We start from the raw sequence: 23,805 nt of genomic DNA, 5'->3' as shown, positions 1-23,805 counted from the left end.
TGTGGCAACGATAGTCTAGTGGTTTAGCGCACTTGGCTACGAAACTGGTGACCTGGTTGAATTCCTGCCAGTGGCTAATATATCATTGCTGAGTAAGATCTGAAATGATCCTGGGCTTCCCCGTAGGTCGACATAGCTTTAATTGAGGACCTTAGTGCAGTGTGCAAACGTAGCGCTGGGGAAACAAACGTGGTCGGGTGTGGTGCTAAACCACACCCACCCCCAAGTGTGCCGTGCTAGTCTTCATAGGTGCTCGCTTAACGGTACTTTTACCAAACAGTCTATTTACGTGATACATTTGTAAGCGGCAGTAAACAGGTTTATTTTTTTAGCATACCATGGGAGTATTCATGACGATGAATTAATGGATCGTTTGTGAAAATTCGTTGGCAACAATTATTCATAACGTATCTGATCATACGTTTATCAAAGGCTGTAGGCCTGACGGTGAAATCGCATACAATGGCGTAGGAGGAGGTGCAATGCATTTGCCCTTGGGTTCTGGTGTATTGTGAATTCTGTTTTTTTTCATATTTATTATTTTATGTTAGCTTCCTGACTGCTGGGACCCTTCCCTTAATTATTCTTGGTGTCACAGTGGTTTCCTTCCCATTATTTTCTGTAGTTTATTCTCGTATTGCCACAAAAAGCACCGTAACTCGTGCCAAGTAAAGTATCAAACGTCAAACGCTTGGGCTGTGCGGTGTGCCAAATGAAGCTTCGTATAATTCGGGCTGTAATGTATTCCGTTTGCTTTGCTTGGTAAAGCCTCACTTGAGCGCAGTGCGTTTCTAACACACTGCTGCATGGGGAACTTCCTTCCCGCACCGTGTGGGTCGCAAGGTTTATTTGACCACAATTCACGCACACGCCGGCCAGTTTCTTCCCCGAGTATAAAGTCTTCATAAAAAAAAGCGTAACCGTCTTGGCCATTATATTTTTGTAATTGGTTTTCAAATGTTTCAACGCACACAGTCCCTCTCTTGCATGTGGCATTATGTTCATGAGCTGAATTCCAATGTCGAGATCTGCTAGGCATGATGAGAGGGCTTTCAGGAGAGTGTGTTTTTTTTCTCTTCATCAATTGAAGTAGCACAGATTACAGTAGTCTCGGTGTGTCGCTATGGGTTTACTACATGGTCCAAAGTTTGGGTTGCATGGCCACAGTCACACCGCGCCTTGTCCTTCATTTTCCATTTACGCAGGAGCTGGGCGCTGCGGCCTGTTGATGTTCACGCACACAGTAACGCATACACGCAGCCCCGTGATGTGTCTTTTTTTTATGAAGTTGACTTTCTAGCAGTTACCATATTTTTACAGACTGTAGGACGCTCCGGAAAATAAGACGCATCCCCTGAACTTGTGGCCCGCTGTCAAAAAAGGTTACGCAGATCTGTGTCACACAAAGACAGAGATCCCCCGTATAACCTTAACAGACTGTTTGGGCAAGTGGTGTTAGCGATCACCTATGAAGGCCAGCATGGCACACGAGGGGGTGGGTGGCCAACACCATGTCCGGCCGCCTTTGTCTCCCTATAATACAGGTTTTTGTTGGGTTAGATCACGTAAATATATAAATGTGTCGTTAAACCCGCCACCACCCGACACAGCCAATTAGTATAGTAAAACATTTGCACACTGCACCAGCTGCTCATTTGAGTCGACCTAGGGGAGGCCCAGGACCAGTTCAGATAATCATCACCGGTGTTGGCCGTGAGCGGGAACCGAATTCGTGTCGCCTGGTTTATAGCATGGCGCACTAACCGCTACACCACCGCTCCCCACGCACGGCGGATTCCCCCTCCCCGTCCGACCTTCGCTTTAAATACAGGAAACAAAAAGTGCGTCACGGTCCGGCAGCCGCGTTGTGGAATCCCCTTGTGTCCTCTCTCAAAGTCGGTGAATTTGCCATCAGGAAAAGCTCTTGAAGTCAACTCCAGACACATTTTGCCACTGTGAGTTGCAACTGTGATATGATGGGGGTTGGTAGGTAGGTAAGTAAGCAGATGGTTTACTCGGCAACAGGCAAGTATGTTGGTAGTAGGTGAGCAAATACGTTGGGTTAGTGGATGGTTATGTAGTCAAGAAGGTAGGCAGGCAGGCAGCCAAACTCTGAAATTCTAAGTGTGATATATCCTTCCTTTGTATAGTTTTAAATAATGATAATTAACACAATTATGTGAGACAGGGTGCTTCAAAAAAATTTGCAACAATACCACAGGAAATGTGCCTCCTGGCTCTGGAGACCACCTGGAGAAGATTCCAGGCACGTGTTGACAATGATGGCGAAAAAGTGGAGACTCTTTGACTTTTTTAAGCTATTAACATGCATTGTTATGTTACAGTGCATTATCCGTTATTTTTCCATTGAAAGCGATAGTCCCATGTAAGTGTTAACATTTTTTTGAGGCACCCTGTATATTTAGTTTCTTCTTTGATTGTTTTAATTTATCCACATGCGTACCTTCCTCTCTTAATCTTCCGCCAGTGCCTGTCGCCCAGCTTGGGTTGGGTTGGTGTGACTGGACATCTATGAGAAGGAGCTTCACAGCTCATAGGGAGGAGGGGGAGGTTCTTCCACTTTAAAATTAGATGTCTACGTCGATCCATCCACTTCTTGTAACAAGTGCACCACTTCATCTTCTATGCTGCTCGTTCCGTTACTTGTGAGCAACTTGCCCGTCCGTTCACGCCGCTGCACTCCAGGTCATCAGACGCGGTCAATTGGAAAATTCCAGATTGTCTGGTGGGTTCGAAATAACACGCTAAGAAAAAATATATATACGCTGAATTGGGTTGCACTCACTGAGCAAGCCCGGGCTTGTAACGCAAGACGGCAAGCAGAACAGAGGACATTCAGGGTTTTTTTTGCAGCCTTATCGTTAGTCGGCTTCTGGGTGCAAGTCCTGCAGGAAAATAAATTGGCTTAAGTTACTCGCGCGGTTTTGTGTTTTGTCTTCCGTCCTCTTGATTATTTTCTCAAAGGGGTGGTGGAGGGGGGGTCAAAACCCCACTTAATGTGAATTTATTCTTAACAATTGTTTTCTTTCGCTGAATACGGCAAAATCCACGATTAAAAGGCACATATTTTCTCACAATGTTCTGTCTGTGCGTTTGTCAATGATTTACTTAACTTTTTTTTAAACGACGACATCATTTACTCTGGAGTACGAATAATAGCTTTCTTGGACTGCTCATTCTTGGCAGCGAGGATTAGAACTGTGAGCACAGGGGCGGGATTGTTCACTTGTTCACTCCAACGCTGGAAACGTTACCCTCCGCGGCCATGGAACGCACAGTGAGGGTCTCGCATTAACTTAGAGATTTATGGGTACGCCTCGGCTGTGTGTCTGGGAATGGAAACAAACACGAAAACATGTTTTGGCCAGTTATTTATCAAACGTGCGAAAAAACATGCGTGGTTGTTGTGATCTTTCTGGTTGCATCGATCGCGTTGATCGGCTACGATAGTTCGGTGGTTTGCTCTACGTGCTGAGAGCTCTTTCAAAAACTCAGGCGTGTGGAATGAATGGTAGGGCGGACATCGTGCCAAACAATCAGAATCATAATCTTTCTTTATCCTGGAAAAAATCCGATGAGCAATGAAGCTCTTTTTGTTACATATCAAGTAAACAACATCGGAGAGCAACACATATACTTCACATTCGTCATTCACACCGCATTCATTACCATTATCTACATCAGTCATTAATCAATACACTGCTGGATAAGGGCTTCCTCAAGCACTTGCCAGTTATCGCGATTATATTATGCGACGTAACAATCCACATCGCGCCGGCATAGGAGCCGATTCCGTCGTTCCATCTCCACAGTGGGTGTCCTCTCGTGCACCTTCTCGTGACCTTTAGAATCGATATTAATAAACGATGAATCGATCCATCATTTCATCTCACCGTTACCCAAAACGTCAGCTTATTACCTGATGTAATATTCTGTTACGTGGACGCGTTTATGATGAATGTGATCAGTTTATCTTTTTTATTGTGCTCGTACACCATGGCCAATGCAGTCACATCCTGTGCCCGCTTTAGGCTATTGCGACTGTGGAGACATTTCAGACTTGCTGCAGCTGAAACTTTAAATTAAAGGCTGTCCCAGCATCGTATTGTCATTAATGTCAAGATTTGTAGTTCCTTAGCACGTTGAGACTCGGTGATAGATGTGTGTGAATAAAACTGAGATTGCAAGCCATCGGTCTAGCAAAAGTTCCTTAGGCGGGTTCAACTGCCATTTGCTGATGGATAGGGAATTACCAGTGCATTGGCGATGAAGCATATAATTAAATCTGTGAAGGTGTCCCTCGCTTACAATTATGAGCCCAATCACTGCCCCCTAAAATCGTGTGCAGCACCATCTCTCTGTTTCTCTCTGTCCATTCCGCAGACCGCCGTTCGCTTTATTAACCCTTTCCCGTTTGGAGACATCTGCAAGTTGCAGGGTGGGTGTCCTGTCCACCGCTGAATCTCAGAATGCCCAAGCGGTTCAGCATTAATTTTATTTAGAGAGGCGTAGTAGCACTATTAATTTTAAAGAAATTGTACTCACCGCAGAGAACTGTAGCGACACGACCGCACTGTATGATAGCTGGCGCCAAACTACCAAGCGCCTTCCCGCATGGTATTGTGGGAGCCTCGGTACTGAAAATATTATTTAATGTCATTTTTTTGTTCTTACGGCTCCGTTCCGATGACATACGTGGCACCCCCTAATGAGTAGTGTCTCCATTTACTGGTGCACGTAAGCGGAATGGAATCGGAAGAAAAAAATGACATTAAACAATGTTATCGGTACCGAGGGAAAGGGTAAATCACAACAATTAGCCATTCACTTTCGAGTCACAGAACGCAATGCAGGGAGAATTCTCGGAGCGGGCACTGTGTGTGCTCCGTTTTCTTACCGTCTTCATGTTCCCTCGCCGTGTCTTTGTCTGCCAATCTCCATGCCTCTTGTCAGTATCGAGGTGATTCTTACCCTGTACTCTGCCCCCCCCCCCTTCTTTCATGCTGTCATGTTGTGCCTACCCACTCCCCAAAATTATTATTTCATTCCACCGCCTTTGTATCAAGACACAAGGCACGGTGCCAGCGGTGCGGTCGAAATGCAAGATCGTATGTAGCTGTTCATGGGCATTGATCATTTTGTGCCAATTTAATTTCCCAAATTCCACATTTGAAATTAACTTTCAATGAATTTGCAAACATTAGAACGAAATGTATTGGAGTATTAAACACGCGTGTTTTTTCTCAGTAGTGGGTGACACGTCGTAAGAGAGGTACAATCATTTTTTGTGGTTTATTATCTAGCAGAGTAAATTCCGTTGATAAATGAACAAATGGGTATACTGCTGAAGAAATATAATGCAATAATAATATTTGCAAAGTCTCAAAACTCAATTTCGGCAGGGTCCTGCTTTGATATATTTGGCCAGTATCATTAATTAATATATATGTGCTGTGTGTTATGAAGCTTGATTTCCTTAGATGAAATCGCTATTACATTTGATTTGTTTAATCTTAAGTAACGCTGTTGGTGGTCAGAGTTTTTTCTCTCTCTCAATTTCGTATCTTCTGTATTTATAAGTTTTTTTTGCACTGTCTCGCATACTATTTCATGCTTATTACACTCGGAAACCACTCAAGTCTGTATCACAGACCCCAAACTCATGCCTATGGAAACACCAACGGTGTTATTACAAGATAGAATGGGTTCCAGAAATGTGGAAATGCAACATTAGCCTCATGCCTCGCGTTGGTGATGCCGATGATTCAGAACGTAACAAGTGAAACGGGACGTGTGGTCATTTGAATAAAATTGAGGACCATGTCTTTTTTTTCATTGCTTTATTTTACAAATAAGCCATGAAATTACTAAATAATATACTTAATGCGTAATAGGGTTTTTTGGGTTAGATCGCGTAAATATGTGTAGTTAAACTCGCCACAACCCGACGCAGCTGATTAGTAAGGTTTGTCACGAAAACAAAACATGCCACTTCGTTACGAGTTACAGCACACCGGTGCGTTGGAGAGTAAACTCACAACATTTGCAATTCGGTTATGACATTTTGCCAGTAATTACAACTAGCATCGTCAGGATAATATTGGTCGGCGAAAGCCTACATGTTAAGCTAATATACTTTAGCTTGTAATGGTTTAACCGAGTTCAACTTGTCACAAACACTGTTTCACATTCTACATCTGTAACGGACACTACAACTTGGAATCTAAAAGCACTTATTTGCAAATATGTCAATTAATGTTGCCCTGACAACTACTCTCCCGCTACCATACTGCTAAGTAAATACTCCTGAACGTATATTGAAAGAAAGAGTTTCACGAATCATGTGTTTGCATGATATTTCCTAACATGCTTAATTCTCATCTGGCCATGGATGGTTAGGGAGAGCGTGGGGAAAAGAGTGGAGGGGACATAATTAGGGTGGCCGAGTTCGTGGAACCTCATGGCTCTTGAGGGGCACCACGGTGACTAGGGAGATGTTAACTCCCTCGCCTGGTATACAGGAGGTCATGTGTTTGATCCCGACCCTGACGCCTGCTGCTGTATATTTGAAGTCTGCATGGATTTTTCTCCGGACCCTCCTGTTCTTACCTCCACATTTAGAATCGACGTGCGTTTAGAGTATTTAGCTCTTCGAAATTTCCACGTGATAAGCCACTTCGTTGAGCTATCATTTGTGGCCAAGTCGCTTCTGAAAAAAGAGCTATATATATCTCAGTGGGCCTTACGTGGTGTAATAAAAAAAACCGTTTCGTTTTTAGTTTAGGTGTGGGCACACTGATCGGCACCGTGCCTTTTGATCCTAGAACGCCAGTGGGGCCACCGAACCCAGTTGTCAACGGCCCTGAAACACGTGGCATTAGACATTGCCAAGTTCCCCACGCAAATTGGCCCATTATCCTAAACACGCCTGTCCTACATCAAATGCCAATGAAGCTCAAACAGTGAGTTGCAGTTTCGCTTTCTCCGCAGTTTGCTTTACCAAGAAATGTTTGGCAGTAATTTCTTCCACACCGTTGGTCAAGCCGGCGGCAATGTGCAACTACGGCACTTGCGTGCACACGGTCCCAGCTCGGGTTTGTTTACAGCGAAGGGGTCCGAGGGGTGGACAAGGAGTCTTGGGAGCTGACGCTGGAGGTGGATAATCTAGACTGGATGGATTTGTGAAATGACGGGCGAAAGTGATTCGTTTGGAAATTATTAGTGCCATCGAAATGACATGTCTGGACACGACGCCCCAGCTATGGGATGTAAATATTACATGCGCTAAAGGAGATGTTTTGCAAATGCACAATTGTATTTCTGGTGCAAAACATCCGATTTCATTTTTCGCTCCTATAGAGCAGTGCAAATTGCTCGTACATTCAGCAATATGGAAACTTGATTTGCTGCCATACGATTGAATCATCATGAAAAAAGACTTATATTTTTTAAGACCGGCTGTTGCTATGTTGAGCAGAAGAGGGAAGTACGCAACGTAGTACGGTTAATGCGTTCAATTCGATGAGAAAAATTACCAACGTAGGAATTTCCCAAGGGGGCCCCCACGACCTCCGTGTGTGTCAATGCGAATGCCTGCGAGAGAAAAAAAAATCTAATTCTACCTTTGTTAATTAACTCAAGTGAATTAGTGTCGGACAATTGCTGCATTGTAACGCGTTCCCATGCCAACATTTCGAATGTTGAGATTTATTAACACTGGAAGAAATGTACGTTCGTCATTTAACACGTAATGAAAAAAAAACTCGTTGTTTTGGTGATAGTTTATGATAAAAGATGTTTTAATACCAAAGTGAGCATGAGTTATATTTTCCATATCATTTCGAGTTGGTCTTATATATTTGTGTTCCTTTGGGGCATTTTGAGTTTTTTTTCCTTTTGAATTCACAAGTAGAAATACAGTGTTGATTTTACGTGTATTCAGTACAAAGAGAAATCGAAATATTGTCCTGTATTGCAAAGAATGGTGAAGTATGGTTAAGCAACACCTGTGACTGACTTGGTTTGTGGAGGCCTTTATCCAGCAGTGGTTTGACAATAGATTAACATTATGACATATTGCATAAGTGATGCATATATTATCTTTTAATGTCCCGCAGACATTTCGTATATATAAAAAAACATTATTATGCTCTACTGCTGCAGAGCATTCTGGGAAATAACCAAACCTGTAAAGTGAATCCACGTAAAAAAATATTGTTATGTTATGATTCTGTTTTACAAACTGTAGGGATTGACCTTTGAATGTTTATTTATAATGAAGACAGTGCAAGTATAGTGGAGTAGAAGCTGCATATAAGCACTCCTGTTATAAGCACAGCTGCCACGGTTAATCCTGCGGGTATAATAACGGTATTAAGACGTTCCATCTGTTTCACTGGATATTAAAGGTCCCGTGACGTCATTCCCAAGTGTCGAAAAGTTGAAGTTTCTGATATGCCTTCTTATTCAAGGACACTTCAGATATAAACACACCTGACCTTGCTTGCAAAGGATGTGCTTATATTTACCATCTGCTACGTATTTTTGTATTTAAAATGCATACAGCACCATAAGCAGTTCATCAATGCATGGCACTACTTTCTCAGTGCTTGCATACATACACGGCAGCATTCATCTTTGTGACAGCGCCAGAACCGGCAAGTGAGCTATGCAGATCTTGCCCAATGTTTGTGTTTATTTTTACTTGACATCCTGGCTGACCCGGACTGTCATGCCTGCGATGTTTGCAGTTTAATTCCTACCCAAGCAACTTTGAGACGGCGGTGTTTTTTTCTTCTAATTATCAAGTCGGGTTGCTCTGTAGTGGTTGCCGAACGATTGGAAATCGCCGAGATGAATACGAGTACAGTCATATTTTTTAAAAATTTCTTGCTGTGGATTTCACACCTGATGATGATTGCTTGTGTCGCAGTCGAAACGCCGTGAGAATTTTTATTGTTTTTATATTTTTATAATTTTATTATTTCCCTTCAACGTGACTTTACCGAAAGAACCAAGAATATGAATCAGTCACGAAAGCTTTAAATCAAAAGAGTACAGTAATGTTAAACAATGCTCTTCATTTGCTCGAGAACTGCTCTGTAATGCCGAGAATGCTCTGTCGCAAGGGGTTCCTGTAATCGCATGTTTGGCAATTCCATTCGTGAGTGCGACGGCAATTCAATTTCACGAGCGTTTGGCTCATGGGAGGGAACCAGAGGACCTGAAGACATCCCATGTGTACGAGGGGCTAACACACATAATTCTGCACAGATGAATTCAATAATATTTTCCAGGCAATCTTCCGTCACAGCACCGGTCAAATTGGATCCCTTTGGAGGGTCAATTGACCCTATGGTTCCACCGCTGTTGATAAACTGAGTATCTCTTTGGGGGCAAATCAAGTGCCCATCCTCTTGAGAGGCTATCCCTCGCCGTAAGAATGTGGAGTTTCCATCAATGTCGGCAAATGTGAGCGCCACATGGCGCTCATTTGTGGCGCTTCCACGCGCCGTGTCAATCGTCAAATCTCTCGGGCAAGGGTTGGCAATATGCGGCTCTGAAGCCGCATCCGGCTCTTCAAGGGCCGCTTCGTGATGTTATTTATTATGAACCACTGTCTCGTATTCACGTGCATTGCGGCTCTTGAAATATTGCCGACCCCTGCTGTAGGGGGTGTGAATACTTCATGGCACGCTTGGCGATAATTTGTGTCTGGCTCCTGGCTCCGTCTGCCAGGGACGAGTGCCCCATGCCATTCCGCTTCCACAGACGTATCCTGTCATCAGCTGCGTCGCTATGGATACCCAGCATTGCCACGATATTAAGAATAACAAACACGCGAATACAGATAATAAAATAAAATAAACCCTCTGTGGTTATTTGTGCTTTTTCACTCCTCTTCTTTTCAGTTTTGTTTATTATTTTTATTCTTCTCTTGCTTCCATTCATTTGAGTCACAGTTGGCCACCCCTGTTCTAAGCATCGGTAACTAAAATATTATCCGTGTTCTTTTCTTGTGTATGATGGCGTTGCATTCAGGAGCTAAATGCCAATCTCGCGGTCTGCTGGTCACAATGAGAAGGCTTCAGGAGAGAGTTCGTGTAGATTTGCAATTTCTCCGTTGAAGAAGCGCAGACTCCAGTGGTTTTATGATATGGTCCATAGATTGGGTTAAACGGAGTTCACAAGGTGTAGTGATTTGACGGTCTCAGCCCGTCGACAACGACTGTGCAAAACAGTGCGATTGAAATTACCTTGCAATTGTTTTTGTTGTCGCGACGACGAAATCAGCAGTGATGCCAGGCTTCCCGAGGCATCGCGGGAAAACGCGTGGCAGGCGGACGGACGCGTCCCCGGCCAGGGCAGCATGGAAATGCGGCAACCGCGGGGCGTCTTCTCCGAGCCGCCGCCGTTCATAACCAACGGAAGCCGAGCGGACGTGGACGCCGCGCACCGCCTGGCGCGACGCCTCTTCTACCTCGACGGCTTCCGACGCTCCGACGTGGCACGCCACCTCGGCAAGAAGTACGTGCCGCCCGTCGCACCGCCGCCGCCGTTTGCTCGAGCGTTAGCTCTGTTACCTGCCCCGTCCGCCTTTCGGTTGGAAAGCGCTGGACGAGCGGGGCCAGGCTCTTCTTCACGCTCACCTGGCCCGTCGTTTCTTAATTTGCTTTATCGTCACGCACGCGCGACTTGCGAGCTGACCGCCCTGATCCCCTAAGCGTCGGTGCACCACTAGATCCCGGGGGTTCAAATCCAGGCAGCCGCGCATGGGCACCAGGGTCACGAGATGTTCACTACCTCGCCTGGTATACAGGAGTTCGTGGGTTTGATACCGACCCCTGATGCCTGTTTATTTGGACTTTACATGTCTATCTCCCTTTGGTGGCGTGGGTTTTTTTTCAGGTCCTCTGGTTTTTTCCCTCCACATTTTGAAACAGGCGTTTGGAGTATTTGGCTGCTATCAATTTCCACGTTACAAGCCACTTCGTTGAGCTATCATTGGTGGCCAGGTCGCTTCTGAGAAAGAGCCGTATAACTCAGTGGACCATACCTAGTCAAATAAAGATAGTTTCAAATTGATAGTTTATTAAAACCAAATCCTACGTAGAAACGCAAACGTTGTGGTTTCTGTCTCCCAGCGGAGCCACTGGGCTAGTTTCTAATTTTAATTCTCCCCGCCCTCTGTCCACCCAGCAGACTAAAACGTCCTAAAGTCATTTTGCCCCTGCCGCTTGTAAAATAGTGTTGCCATGGCAGGATGGACAGGTGGTGAAGCAGTCTGTGTACTTTTGCTCCTTAGCATGCACAGAGGTGGAGACATGACCAGAGGAATAACTAGGTGGCAGCAAGACTACGCAAGCTTATTTTATAATTTGCCATTGACAACACAAGTAAGCAATTAAAACATCTGATAATGCCCTTTATTTGCTCAAGAAAGCCTCACTGAGCCTCATGAAAGGAATCCCACGTACCCGTATAAAACCCCACGCACACAAAGCGATAACACACACAGCTGCTTATGGTTAAGATTCAATCATCCATGTCCATTCAGCTATCTGGCTGCTTCACAGCCCAATTCTACAACAACTGATATTCGCAGGACGTCTCCAATCAAAGTACGAACAAGGCTGAACTCTACTTAGCATGTGAGGTCTACAAAATTTGATACATTAAGCTTGATTTGGCCAACGGTGATGATGTATTATTCGTATTCGTGGTATTAAAATGATTTGTCGTTCTCTCCCTGATGCCCTCCCTCTGCTGTCCGCACGAACCACAGCAATGAGTTCAGTCGGATGGTGGCCGAGGAATACCTACGCTTCTTCGACTTCTCCGGGAAGACGCTGGACCACGCACTCAGGTGAGGGCAGCATGGTGGGTGGAAGTTGGGGGGGATCCCAGGGGTGGACCCCATGAGGGACCCCATGAGGTCGCCGGAGGCGCCGGGGCATTCTGCTATTGCGAGACATCGCTCTCTGACGTGTTCTTCGGGTCGTTGCTTTGTTGGCCGGCACGGTGTCCGACGTTTCGCTCCACGTGCCGGGAGCTTCTTTAAGTAACTGATGTTTGGAATCACGCGAGAGAGATGTATTTTGGGCATGTTATGAGGACCTCTGGACTTGAGGAATCGGTCTTCTTCTTGGTTCTTTTGGTAAAGTCATGTAGAAGGGAAGTAATAAAATAATAAAAATAAAACATAATACAATAATTCTCACGACGTTTCGGCCACAACGCAAGCAGCCGTCCTCAGGTGAAACCAGGTCTGTTGAGGCGACAGCATCTGAATGAAACAGCACACGTGCTTGGAGCATATATATAAGCTGGGTTGGAAGGGGGGGGGGGGGGGGGAAGGCGGCGCCTTGACAAAAGAATTTGCATATCAAGAGGAATTTAGCATATTTACGGGAAATGCAGGTATGTGATTAGTGCTACTTTGCCCGTGCATGATGCATGATTAGCAGCATCACAAGGAGGGGATAGGGGTAGCATTAATAAAGGGAAGAAGTGTTAATAGTATGCTTGGGAATGGAGAAGGTAGCAGGGGCAGAGGTCTACCTCTGAGGAGGTGGATGGACGACATCAAGAACACCGTTGGCCTTGCGCTAATCCCGTTGCGAGAGGCAGCGAGAGACAGGTGTGGATGGCGGAGTCTGGTCTTGGATGTCACCAGAGGTCGTACTGACGGCACAAGGTGACGAGGCGAGAGAGATGTATGGCACAACCCACGGAAATCCACGCAAGTCGTAGAACGGGGCATGTCCGCGATCGGATGGCAGTGACTGAATAATTTACAGAAGCAGAATATTTATACTGAAGGAATCTGATGACCTATAAAGCTGTTTTTACTACTTTGGTTTGTGGTTTATTGGACAATATGGATTTACCAAGCACTTGCTCCTTCTTAACATAGTAAACAATAATTACTACTAATTATTTACAACCTTTTGCCAATGAACTGTTGGATGAAGGCCTCCTCACACCTGTGTTCGGTCATGGGGGTAGTTTCACCGTACTCTGCCACGCTGCTCATCGTAAGTTGGTGAAGGGTGGCCCAGGACTGGATTGGATATCGCTCACCACTGATGTTAGTCGTGGCAGGTAATGGAATGGGTAGGAGCGGTGCAAATTATGCCTTGGTTCATGATTTGACATCAACATTCTTAAGCCCGTGTTGCGTGTGCGTCGAATTGCATGTGTTAATAATTAATGTGTTTCTCCGACTAGAATCGGTTGGCTACGTACGGTGCGAAAGAAGTTCAACGTACATACATATACGTTGTATGTAATGGGTTTACGTCACCCGTGCAGCCACTAGTAACCGCTGCCATTCCCCACAATGTTCGAAATTAAACGATTATTAAATTGAATCGCGACCCTGAATCGTGGCAAGTTAATCTAATCGCCAAGGGGTATAATCATTAAGTCTGCTTCTTTCCACACTGTGCGAGCTTTTATCACACGTTGTACTACATTGCTGTTATTACCCCAGCTCTCCCTTTACAATTAGACTTTTAGTTTCAACTGGCCATTGCATTGTTTTTAAATAGAGGGATTGATTGACGAATTGCTGTTTTGGTTACGCAACGCTGAGTTCACCAACAGCGAACAGCCGTTGGCACAAAGGGCAGTCGACTTTCTTGTTCCCAGGATCTCGTGTCTGCGCAAGGGTCCCGTAAAGGTATTGAGCGGAGATGGCCTTCAGTCGATGCCACCAAGTGGCCAATCGGGTATGCGTAACGATTGCACCGTTCGCACACCGGCAGATCGGTTGTAACTATTGCAATCCAAAAAAAAAAGTGTCAGTTTTGTTGCCAGATAGAAGGGTAAAAAAACTATTATCATATTTTTTACTGGCAAATGAGGTTCCAATGGTATTGCAATCCAGTCGCGGTTTTATTTAGCAATCGGATTATTTTTTCCCACGCGCCATTGCACGTGGATGTTGACACGGACACAGCGATGGCACGTCCGCCAGCTCGTTGCAGAGGTTTGCGGTTTGAATTAAGCGGCCGCCCTGGTTAATACTGCGGATATGTTAACAATAGCTTTGAGAGCTGAATGCAGCTTGGAGAGCTGAATGCAGCTTGGAGAGCTAAATGGAGTTCAGTAGAACTCACCAACAAACACCTTGTGAAATATCCAACGCAGAAGATCCCTGGATTTGATCTTCCACGAAGCCCATGGTCCACCCTAAACCGCATCCCTTTTTCACACCATGGCGGATGCGGATGCCTGATGGACAAATGGAAATTAAAAAAATACTCTCCAGTCGTGAGCGACTGTGGTCATCCAGAACAGGCACCCTACAACGAATAACGACGCAATGTCCGATCCACAATTACGAAGGAGACATCACGGAGATGATGATACAACTACTCCGCTGCTCCTCACGCGGTTATCTGGGGTTGACCACCTGAATTTGAAATTGTAGTCGTTGCTCTGCATCTACGTCAGCAAGCCGTACGACAAGAAGAAGAATAAATGAAACCGTCGAAATACGCGTGGTCTGCTTCACAGCGGACATTGACAAACTCATGACGTAATTATTCTCGGCAAGCATCTCCCCTCCTGCGAAAACTTTGCAGGGGCCTCATGAATAAGTTAGGAGGCGTTATTGATGATTTTCTGGGTAAACAAGCGTAATAAGGAAGTGAAAAATTATATGAAAAGTTACTCTTGTATATAATCACGAATAAACACTTGCACCTATTTGGACAAAATTGCAATCAGTACTAACAATGTGCTGGTGATTTGATGAACTGTTAGTGCTGCAAGGTCTTAATTTAATAAAAACATTTCTTGATTATAGATGTTAAATATTTGTACACTTGTCAAAATTTACATCCTTAATCATTAGATGTTATTTCTCCTCACAGCATTTGTTAGGTGAAATATTTGAATCGCTCAAAATATATTTTATGTTTTCTAGTGGGTTCAGGGGTTATGTGAAGCTTTTACATGCAACAACAGACCTCATGTAAATCTTGACTTAGAGCTTTCGAGACTGTAGGAATTCATATTCTTTGCATCTATTCGGTAAAGTCACGTAGATAGAACAATTTAATGGAAAAGAGACCAGATTGCTCAATGTGACACTGTCTACAGGATAGCCATCCGTACGGATGCCTACCTAAAACCTGACTTCCACCACCATCCATCCCAGAAGAATTCCCTCATCAAAACTCTACACCATAGAGCTCGTTGTATTTCCGACCATCACCACCTAGCCAGTGAACTGCAGCACGTACACCAAGCCCTAAAGATGAATGGATATTCAGACTACACAATCCGTAAAGCTATTACCCCAACCGTTGGGAAAGAAACATCTGAGGACCCAATCAAAACCATCACCTTGCCATACATAGGGGTCACCAAAAATATTTCCAAAATCATGAGCAAACACAAGATCCAGGTTCCATTTAACACGGTACATAAAATGTGTGATCTGATCCCATCTGTGAAGGATGTGATCCCTGACATGCAATACCCTGGCGTCTACAAACTAAGCTGTGTCTGCGGCAGTAGTTACATTGGGGAAACTAAGCGACATGTCTCGGACCGTGTTTGTGAACGTAAGGCAGATCTGAAACACGGTAGGACCAATACCTCAGCCATGGCTGATCATTGTTTTAATGCGGTGGGCTCACACGAAATAGATTTTTGCCAAGACGAAGGTACTTTGCAAGCCCACTGGCTATCAGCAAAGATTCGTTCATGAAGCCATCCAGATATATAGACACAGACACAATTTCAATCATTGGAAGGAAGTTATTAACCAGTTTAAGTCCTAAATTGCTGTGATGTTTCCATCCTACCTTCCGATGTTCGGAGTTATTTTCGACTCTCTGATTTTACATTAACAGGTTCACACTAACACAGCCACCGTTTACATTGACATGCTAATCTCTTACATTGACATGCTAATCTCTCACTTTAACATCAATAACCCTGCCCATTTCGTTTATGACCCTTGGGTTACACCAATTTCAAACCTTTAAAACAGCCTGCTTCAGCAGCATCCCCCCTCTTTCTTCTCCTGATGACGATTGCTTCTGTTGCGATCGAAACGTCGTGATTTTTTAAATTATTTATTCACTTTATTTATATTTTATTTATTTTATTGTTCTATCTACGTGACTTTACCAAAAGACCCAAAGAATATAGACCTCATGTACACTGGATTCTATGCATCTATCATGAGATTAACAATCCGATATGAGTCGATTTTACTCTTTGCGTATTGCAATACGTTCAGGACTGCTAGCCATGACGAGAGGGCTTCAGGAGAGAATTGGTGCAGTTTTGCTATTCCTCCGTTGAAAGGGGGAATGCTTTAACTTTTTCTTATTTTAAACTGTGGATAGTATGCAAAAATATATTTGTTTTCATTGTTTAGAATTTTTGAATGTTGTGTTGAGTATTCATTAGCGTGATGGTGGTGCTTTGAGTGGCATATTTGTGCCGTAACGGCGTCACGTATGTGTGTGTGTGTGTAAACAAAAATTAAATTCACTTGACCCCAGTGGTTTACAGGTATAGATGTCAGCCGACGAATCGACGCATTGCTGCAGCGCTGACGGTGGTTATGACAAACGGTGCTAGCCAATGGAAAAACAAAAAGTTGAAACCCCGCAATGGAAGCGCGCTCAACTGCGAGCAGGGAGGCCGTCAACTCGTTGATGAACTTTAATCTGTTTTATCGTTCCCTCAGTGTGTGCGTGGGAACAAGGTGTGCAAATTGGCTTTATCTTATCAGGGGGAGCAATGGGTGGTTGGGGTTGGGGGTATAAGTTTCACCTGAGCTTAGTTCAGCTGTATTGACAGTGCAGCCTGTAATCTGCGTAAAAGTTGCGAATCTAAAATATTAATAAAAAAAATACACGTATATTATGCATTTATATATTTACTTATAAAGAAATGTAAAAATGTCGCTTATCGGAGATTAATGGAAAAGTAAGACTTTTAAGTGGTGAACAGGAAAACCACCTATTGTGATATGGGATGGCTGGGAAACTGAGAGGAAACTGTATAAGTAATCTACAAAGGTGGAAAGTTTAGTGTATTATTTTATTTTAAATTCTACATCAGAGAAATTCTCAACATGCTACTCGAACAGTCACGGTAATAGTCAGTGAGGGCACAGCCCTGCATCCACTAAAGGGAGCTTGAGAGAGGCCTTCTGTGGCAGACTTTTTTTTTTACAGACTTGGCCTATGCTTCCACATTGACCAACCTGTTGAAAGAGGTAGTAGTACCCACGATTTACCTCACGACACGCCATCAGCCGATCGACTAACTGTGGTGTAGCCGTTTACACCGCTGCGTGGACAGAGGCGGGGAAGTGGGGAGGAGGGATATTTAACAAACTTACGCCATTGATTAAACTGCCAAGCCGGGAGATGGCATCGCACCGAACTCAAGTTTGCGGGTCCATTGCGCTAAATAGTACAGCAACCCATAATAATCTACTGGACATGTGTGAAAAAGAGCTCCATGCCTCATCAGATTCCTCGGTTTATAAATATGTTCTTAAGTAGAGCATTGCCACGAATTTGAACGGAGCCATTTTATATTTTTGCGCGTCCTACATACCATGGTTTTATTTTTTTCAAGCACTGATTCAGGAGGTGGCGGCGTGGATCGGAGATCAGAGTACTGAGCCAGGAACCATTGACATCCTGCGATCAAACATTAATCCCCGAGGCCACTTCAGATAGAAAGCAATGGTGCACTGGAATATATTGTGCACCAGGTCTTAACGCTTCACTGTGCCCATCGTGTTTACATTTTGTTCCGTTGCGCATGCCAAGGTCACGTGCTCGCACCTACGGAGTTCGAGGTGAAAAAAAATACCCCAACATTGAATTTTTTTTTTCACACTAGAGGTGGCCGGGTGGGATCAAAGACACCTGAGCCAGTGCAGCTGAGATATCCTGGGTTCAAATCCACCCATGATGAAACTGGATCTCAAGTGTAGCGGTTGATGTTCTCCCCACCCAGTCGTCATTAATTGCACAAAACCATCATGGTAATTTATATATTTTTTTATACTTATTTTGCTTCATTCCATCTCTGAGAATTCTAATAAAAAATATTGGGGTGCACAATGAGATGCACATTTTCGTGTGGCTGGGCTACGTGGGAAAGTGTGCCTCCTGAGTTTGTGGCTAAGCATTGAGTGTGTGGATAAATAAGGTCATTCGTGGCAATCTTATCAGCATAAACGCGGTTGTCTGGGTTGGGCTGCGTGCTGAAGATTTCTTCCCAAGTCTTCGCCACGCGCTGCTGTGGACTTCTTCAGAAGTTGAACAGTATGAACTTGTACTTGGTCATAATATTACAAGCATGTCAGTAACACATCCGACCGCGTGCCATTGTTTAACACGCGGCACGCGGAGTGTGCACTGCTGTGCAAGAGCTCCGAATCGATGCTTCATCTCACGACACGCAGCCAATTGCACCATTGGAATAAAAATGTGCTTTTTGTTATCGTTGTGTAAGACATGCCGATCCGCTTCTGATCGGGCGGACAACCGGCGAGCGCTGGCAGTGTTCGGGCCACATTTAGATGTTGCATTCCACACAAAACCTTGTCGCTCACGCCGCTAGTGGGACTTCGACTTTGGTCCCTGGAGCCGAGAGCGTTCGATCTTTTAACCTCCCACATGCTGGGTCAGAGGCACGGTGGCTGCCGGGAGCAATGTGTCCCTGACCACGCTAAAACGCCGATCACTGGCCTTGAAGAGCGGCAAAGTGAACTTTTGACTGTTGGTCCTGACTTTGAACTTCAGCCAGCAGATGGCACAGTGGGGTGTAAGGGCTCCTGCCAAGGACGCCACACTGTGACCTGGAAAGTTCTCTATAGGGTTGCCAAACTATTTGTCATTGGCTTTGGAATTATACAATCTTTGTGTGTATCGCGCCTCTCCCGTATGGTTTAAAGTTTCATGTTGTTATAAATGTAACTAATTAGGTTCGACAAAACTGTTAATTTAAAGAATTGCTAATTGATTTCAAGGAAAGTAACTGGACTTGGGTTAGATGGGTCGTCAGTGAGAGCGACGATTGCTGGTGGATGAGACTCGTGATGGGACTATCTGAGAGGAAGATTGATGAGATTAGCTCACGTGCAGGTGTAAGATGAATCATGGCATCACAGAGCTGTGAATGATGATGGTGCGGGAAGCCTTCATTCAGCAGTGGATAGATCATAGCGAATTTATTCTTTGCTACTTAGTTGACTAAAACATATTTGAGCTGCGTATTCTTCCTTATTGGCGTTTGAATAGCAAAGTACGAGTCATCTTGGGTCACCAGATTGGATTCCATTTGCACTTCCTGCAAAAGCATGTGCAGGGCAGCAATCAGTGACGTGAGTGGTGGATTGCACTTCACACAGTCACAATTAGGCGACTCTTTAAATCGGCACTCACGCGGAGGAGGTAGCTGCTCGTCATCGCCTTGCTGACTTGGTAGGTCAGTTCGTTGTGATTTCTTCTGCCACACCTTCGGGGGATGATCACTAGGAATGATGTGCCCGCCACACCAGTGATTGATTGAATTTCCAATGATGTTTCCGCCACACCAGTGATTGATTGAATTTCCAATGATGTGCCTGCCACACCAGTAATTGATTGAATTCCCAATGATGTGTCTGCCACACCAGTGATTGATTGCATTTCCAATGATGTGCCTGTCACACCAGTGATTGATTGAATTTCCAATGATATTTCCGCCACACCAGTGATTGATTGAATTTCCAATGATGTGCCTGCCACACCAGTAATTGATTGAATTCCCAATGATGTGTCTGCCACACCAGTGATTGATTGCATTTCCAATGATGTGTCTGCCACACCAGTGATTGATTGAATTTCCAATGATGTGTCTGCCACACCAGTAATTGATTGAATTCCCAATGATGTGCACGCCACACCAGAGATTGATTGAATTTACAATGATGTGTCTGCCACACCAGTGATTGATTGCATTTCCAATGATGTGCCTGCCACACTAGTGATTGATTGAATTTCCAATGATGTGCCTGCCACACCAGTAATTTATTGAATTCCCAATGATGTGTCTGCCACACCAGTGATTGATTGCATTTCCAATGATGTGCCTGTCACACCAGTGATTGATTGAATTTCCAATTATGTGCCTGCCACACCAGTAATTGATTGAATTCCCAATGATGTGTCTGCCACACCAGTAATTGATTGAATTCCCAATGATGTGCCTGCCACACCAGTGATTGATTGAATTTACATTGATGTGCCTGCCACACCAGTGATTGATTGATTTCCAATGATGTGTCTGCCACACCAGTGATTGATTGATTTCCAATGATGTGGTACCGCCACACCAGTGATTGATTAAATTTCCAATTATGTGCCCGCCACACCAGTGATTGATTGAATTTCCAATTATGTGTCCGCCACACCAGTGATTGATTGAATTTCCAATGATGTTTCCGCCACACCTGTGATTGATTGAATTTACAATGATGTCCCCGCCACACCAGTGATTGATTGAATTTCCAATTATGTGTCCGCCACACCAGTGGTTGATTGAATTTCCAATAATGTGTCCGCCACACCAGTGATTGATAGAATTTCCAATGATGTTTCCGCCACACCAGTGATTGATTGAATTTCCAATGATGTTTCCGCCACACCAGTGATTGATTGAATTTCCACTTTGCAGGACCTCCAATTTTTATTTGTTTGTCCCATATCATTCGTACAGTCTCGTTCACCACATTATTCTAAACGTTACAGTCATGTAACCATTAGCATATAATTTGCGTGAGCCTCAAGGATATCGATTCTTTTCATCTTGTATTTATATTATCATCCGCATCAACAACAATAAAGATGGAAAAGCACTGCTGCCAGGGTACACAATACGAGGTTAAATGGCCCAAACAAGCACAACGCTCTTAGTTCCCGAATCGTGATGTAGGGAACGACAGAAAAACTAGGTGAAGAAGAGAGTGCAGAACAGGAAGGGACAGATATTCTTGGGTCTTTCGGTAAAGTCACGTAGATAGGTTCAAAGAAAATAACCAAAAATTACAAAAATACTACGACGTTTCACCATTGGAACCTCATTTGCCAGGAGCAAAATATGGTAATTGGTTTTTTACCCTTTTATCTGGCAACAAAACTGACACTTTTTTTTATGACGTTTCGATCGCAACACAAGCAATCTTCATCAGGAGAAAAAATAGCGGGAAAGCCTCTGAGGCAGGATGTTTTAAAGGTTTTAAATGGGTGTAGCCCAAGGGTCATAAGCGAAGTGGGCGGGGATAGTGATGTTAAGGTGATAAATTTGCATGTAAATGTAAGATCGGAGAGCTACCTCCACGACGACAAAGTTGCGGAGGTGGCCGTTGTATTGTGAGAGATTAGCATGTCAATGCAAGTTTCGAAGAGCCACCGCCACATCGAGGAAAACGAGCAACGGTGGCTGTGTTCGTGAGACATTTAACCTCACCAACACAGCCACCGTGGCTCCTGTTCTCGATGTGGCGGTGGCTGTGCGAACTTACATTGACACGCTCATCTCTCACAATACAATGGCCACGTCCGCAGCTTCGTCGTCTCCTGATGACGATTGCTTGTGTTGCGATCGAAACGTCGTAGTTTTTTCTTAGTTTTTGTCATTTTCTTTGAACCTATATACATGACTTTACCGAAAGACCCAAGAATATGAATTCCTGTAGTCACGAAAGCTTTAATTCAGGAAGAGACAGAACAAGGAGGGGAACATTTTTATCGTCGTCTTTATATAGCCTGGAGGAATCCGATGAACTGTGAAGTTATTTATCACAGATGTCCAGTAATAGGGGTGGGTGGGTCGGCAAGTTACAACAACAGATGAAACAAAAAAAACCTATGAGTGCGCAAAATTGGAGAAAAGGTAAGCAAGTCGCTAAAACTTTATGAAGTTGAAGAATTACAAGTACAAATTGCACGCAAGTACGTACATTCCTGCCGATTTGTCAAGGCAAATAAATGTGAGCCTGGGGGCAAGCCAGAAAAACAACAGCAACAGCAGTCCCAGACCACATAGTCCCTCAATTCAATTGCACATTAAAATGTAACTATCGATACACGGGTAAGGTTCTGTGTGGCTGTGTCTGGCATCAATATTCTGCTTCCGGATATGTTTTTGAAGGAAGATTTACAGTGGTAAGGGAGGAAACAAGGTTGTTCCAAAACGTTGGCGCTGCAGCGGCAAAGGGGAAGGAAGTGACGGGCAGAAAGTACTAAATAATTGATTCTTACACGCATGACATTATGCACGTGTCCTGAGCGTAAGGATCGATTTCAGCATTGAATCAACGCGGCGTAAAATGCCGCGTGCTAACATTGCGTTCACCGGCTGGGGATTGCTTAGGTCGTAGATTTTTTTTCTTGCCGTGGCTTACGTGTGGTGGCTGACACGCACACGGGCTGCACAAGTAATTCGAACCAGGGCCGGATTTATGAGAGCGAGCCAAATGGCACATTCGATAATGGCCCAAAATTCCAGAAGGACCCGTGCAACAACAAAACATTCTTAAGATATAAGTAGGACTGTTTATTAATGCCATCGCTTAAATGTGAACTAAATTAGCAATACTACCTTCATCTCTTGTTGTTTGAGGAAGTTTATTTCAGTTCACCTTACGATCTTCCACAAACTTAGAATTGGTTTCGTTATTTATATTATTACAGAGTTATTTTTATGCATTTACGTGCATTATACGCTGGTGTGTACCTGGCCACTGTGCAGCATCCCATTTGGACATTTTAACAAAAGTAGACTTTGTTGCCTGGAACACAAAGTGCTGAGTAACACACACGACTCGGTTTGGGCTCTACGCCGTGCATAGCAGTCATCGCCTCTTACTACCGGCAAACTGATTCCCAAGGTCAGTGATTAATATGCCTAAATCCGACACTGATCCCGCCACAGCGACAACAATGGGCTCTCTCAAAGCCACCTTGTGATCACGTTGCAGTCCAGTTTTCACTCCCTGCAAATGCGATGCCATTGGGGTTGCCGTTGCCTGAGAGTGTGGTGTCCTCTGGTGGCCACACTGTGTTCATGCACGTGACTGCATTGCTTTTATCACGACAGAAATCGCTCCCGCGGGTAATTGCATAGTCTGCAGCTTTTTGCCATTGTGTTTAGATTGCAGTTCGTGTGTGTGCTGAACGGTGCTCCCGATTCGTAAATTCATGCCTTAGTAAAAAATATTCTTAAGCTGCTGACAGTCGTCAAATTGCATACGTTATTGGGCTTACGTGTCCCATATAGCTGCTACATTCACCACGATGTTACACATTGATTATTGAAACAAATATCGTGCGTAGTTATTAGGTATGATTCGTTCATTAATTATTATATTAATATTCTCACAATAATACATTAAATATTGTGTGGAAGTAATTGATTAAAAAATTCCTATATGCTCTATATAATGGGTTTATGTGGCGCCTGTAGGATATAATGTGTATTGAACCAAATTCAGACATTGTGTCACTGATGTTTGCAAAATTGCTGGAGCACTTAATAATGCTGATTATAATTCTGTACGTTGTTCGAAGTTATTTATTAAGTTGGTTATCGTAACAGTGACATTTTCATTATTTAGCACGAATGTAGATGTTTTCGGCCGGTTTAATTATCCCAGGGAGGCCCTGTTGTCGCATTGTAAGATGTGTCTGGGTTCGATTCCTGACCCGGGTGCTTTTCTGCGTGGAGTTTCTATATTCTGCCCCCAGT

At 44.1% G+C, this 23,805-nt stretch overlaps 1 protein-coding gene across 5 annotated transcripts in view; it reads left to right on the top strand.

Moving 5' to 3' along the window:
* LOC133354340 (PH and SEC7 domain-containing protein 2-like) overlaps positions 1–23,805 on the top strand; it is a 127,332-nt gene that overhangs the window by 37,320 nt on the left and 66,207 nt on the right. For 3 of the 5 annotated variants that reach the window (XM_061571099.1, XM_061571103.1, XM_061571101.1), the window contains 2 exons: positions 10,318–10,548; positions 11,807–11,887. In XM_061571099.1, the coding sequence (XP_061427083.1) occupies positions 10,318–10,548; positions 11,807–11,887 (312 nt within the window). Of the gene's footprint in view, positions 1–10,314; positions 10,549–11,806; positions 11,888–23,805 lie in introns of all 5 variants that reach the window. The other 2 variants (XM_061571102.1, XM_061571100.1) reach the window with 1 other exon arrangement.

The sequence above is a fragment of the Lethenteron reissneri genome, chromosome 47 (genome assembly GCF_015708825.2).
Source record: "Lethenteron reissneri isolate LAM-NWPU_2019-01 chromosome 47, ASM1570882v1, whole genome shotgun sequence".
Taxonomy (NCBI): domain Eukaryota; kingdom Metazoa; phylum Chordata; class Hyperoartia; order Petromyzontiformes; family Petromyzontidae; genus Lethenteron; species Lethenteron reissneri.
Note: the sequence above shows the minus strand (reverse complement) of the source record. Positions and strands in the feature narration are given on the sequence as shown.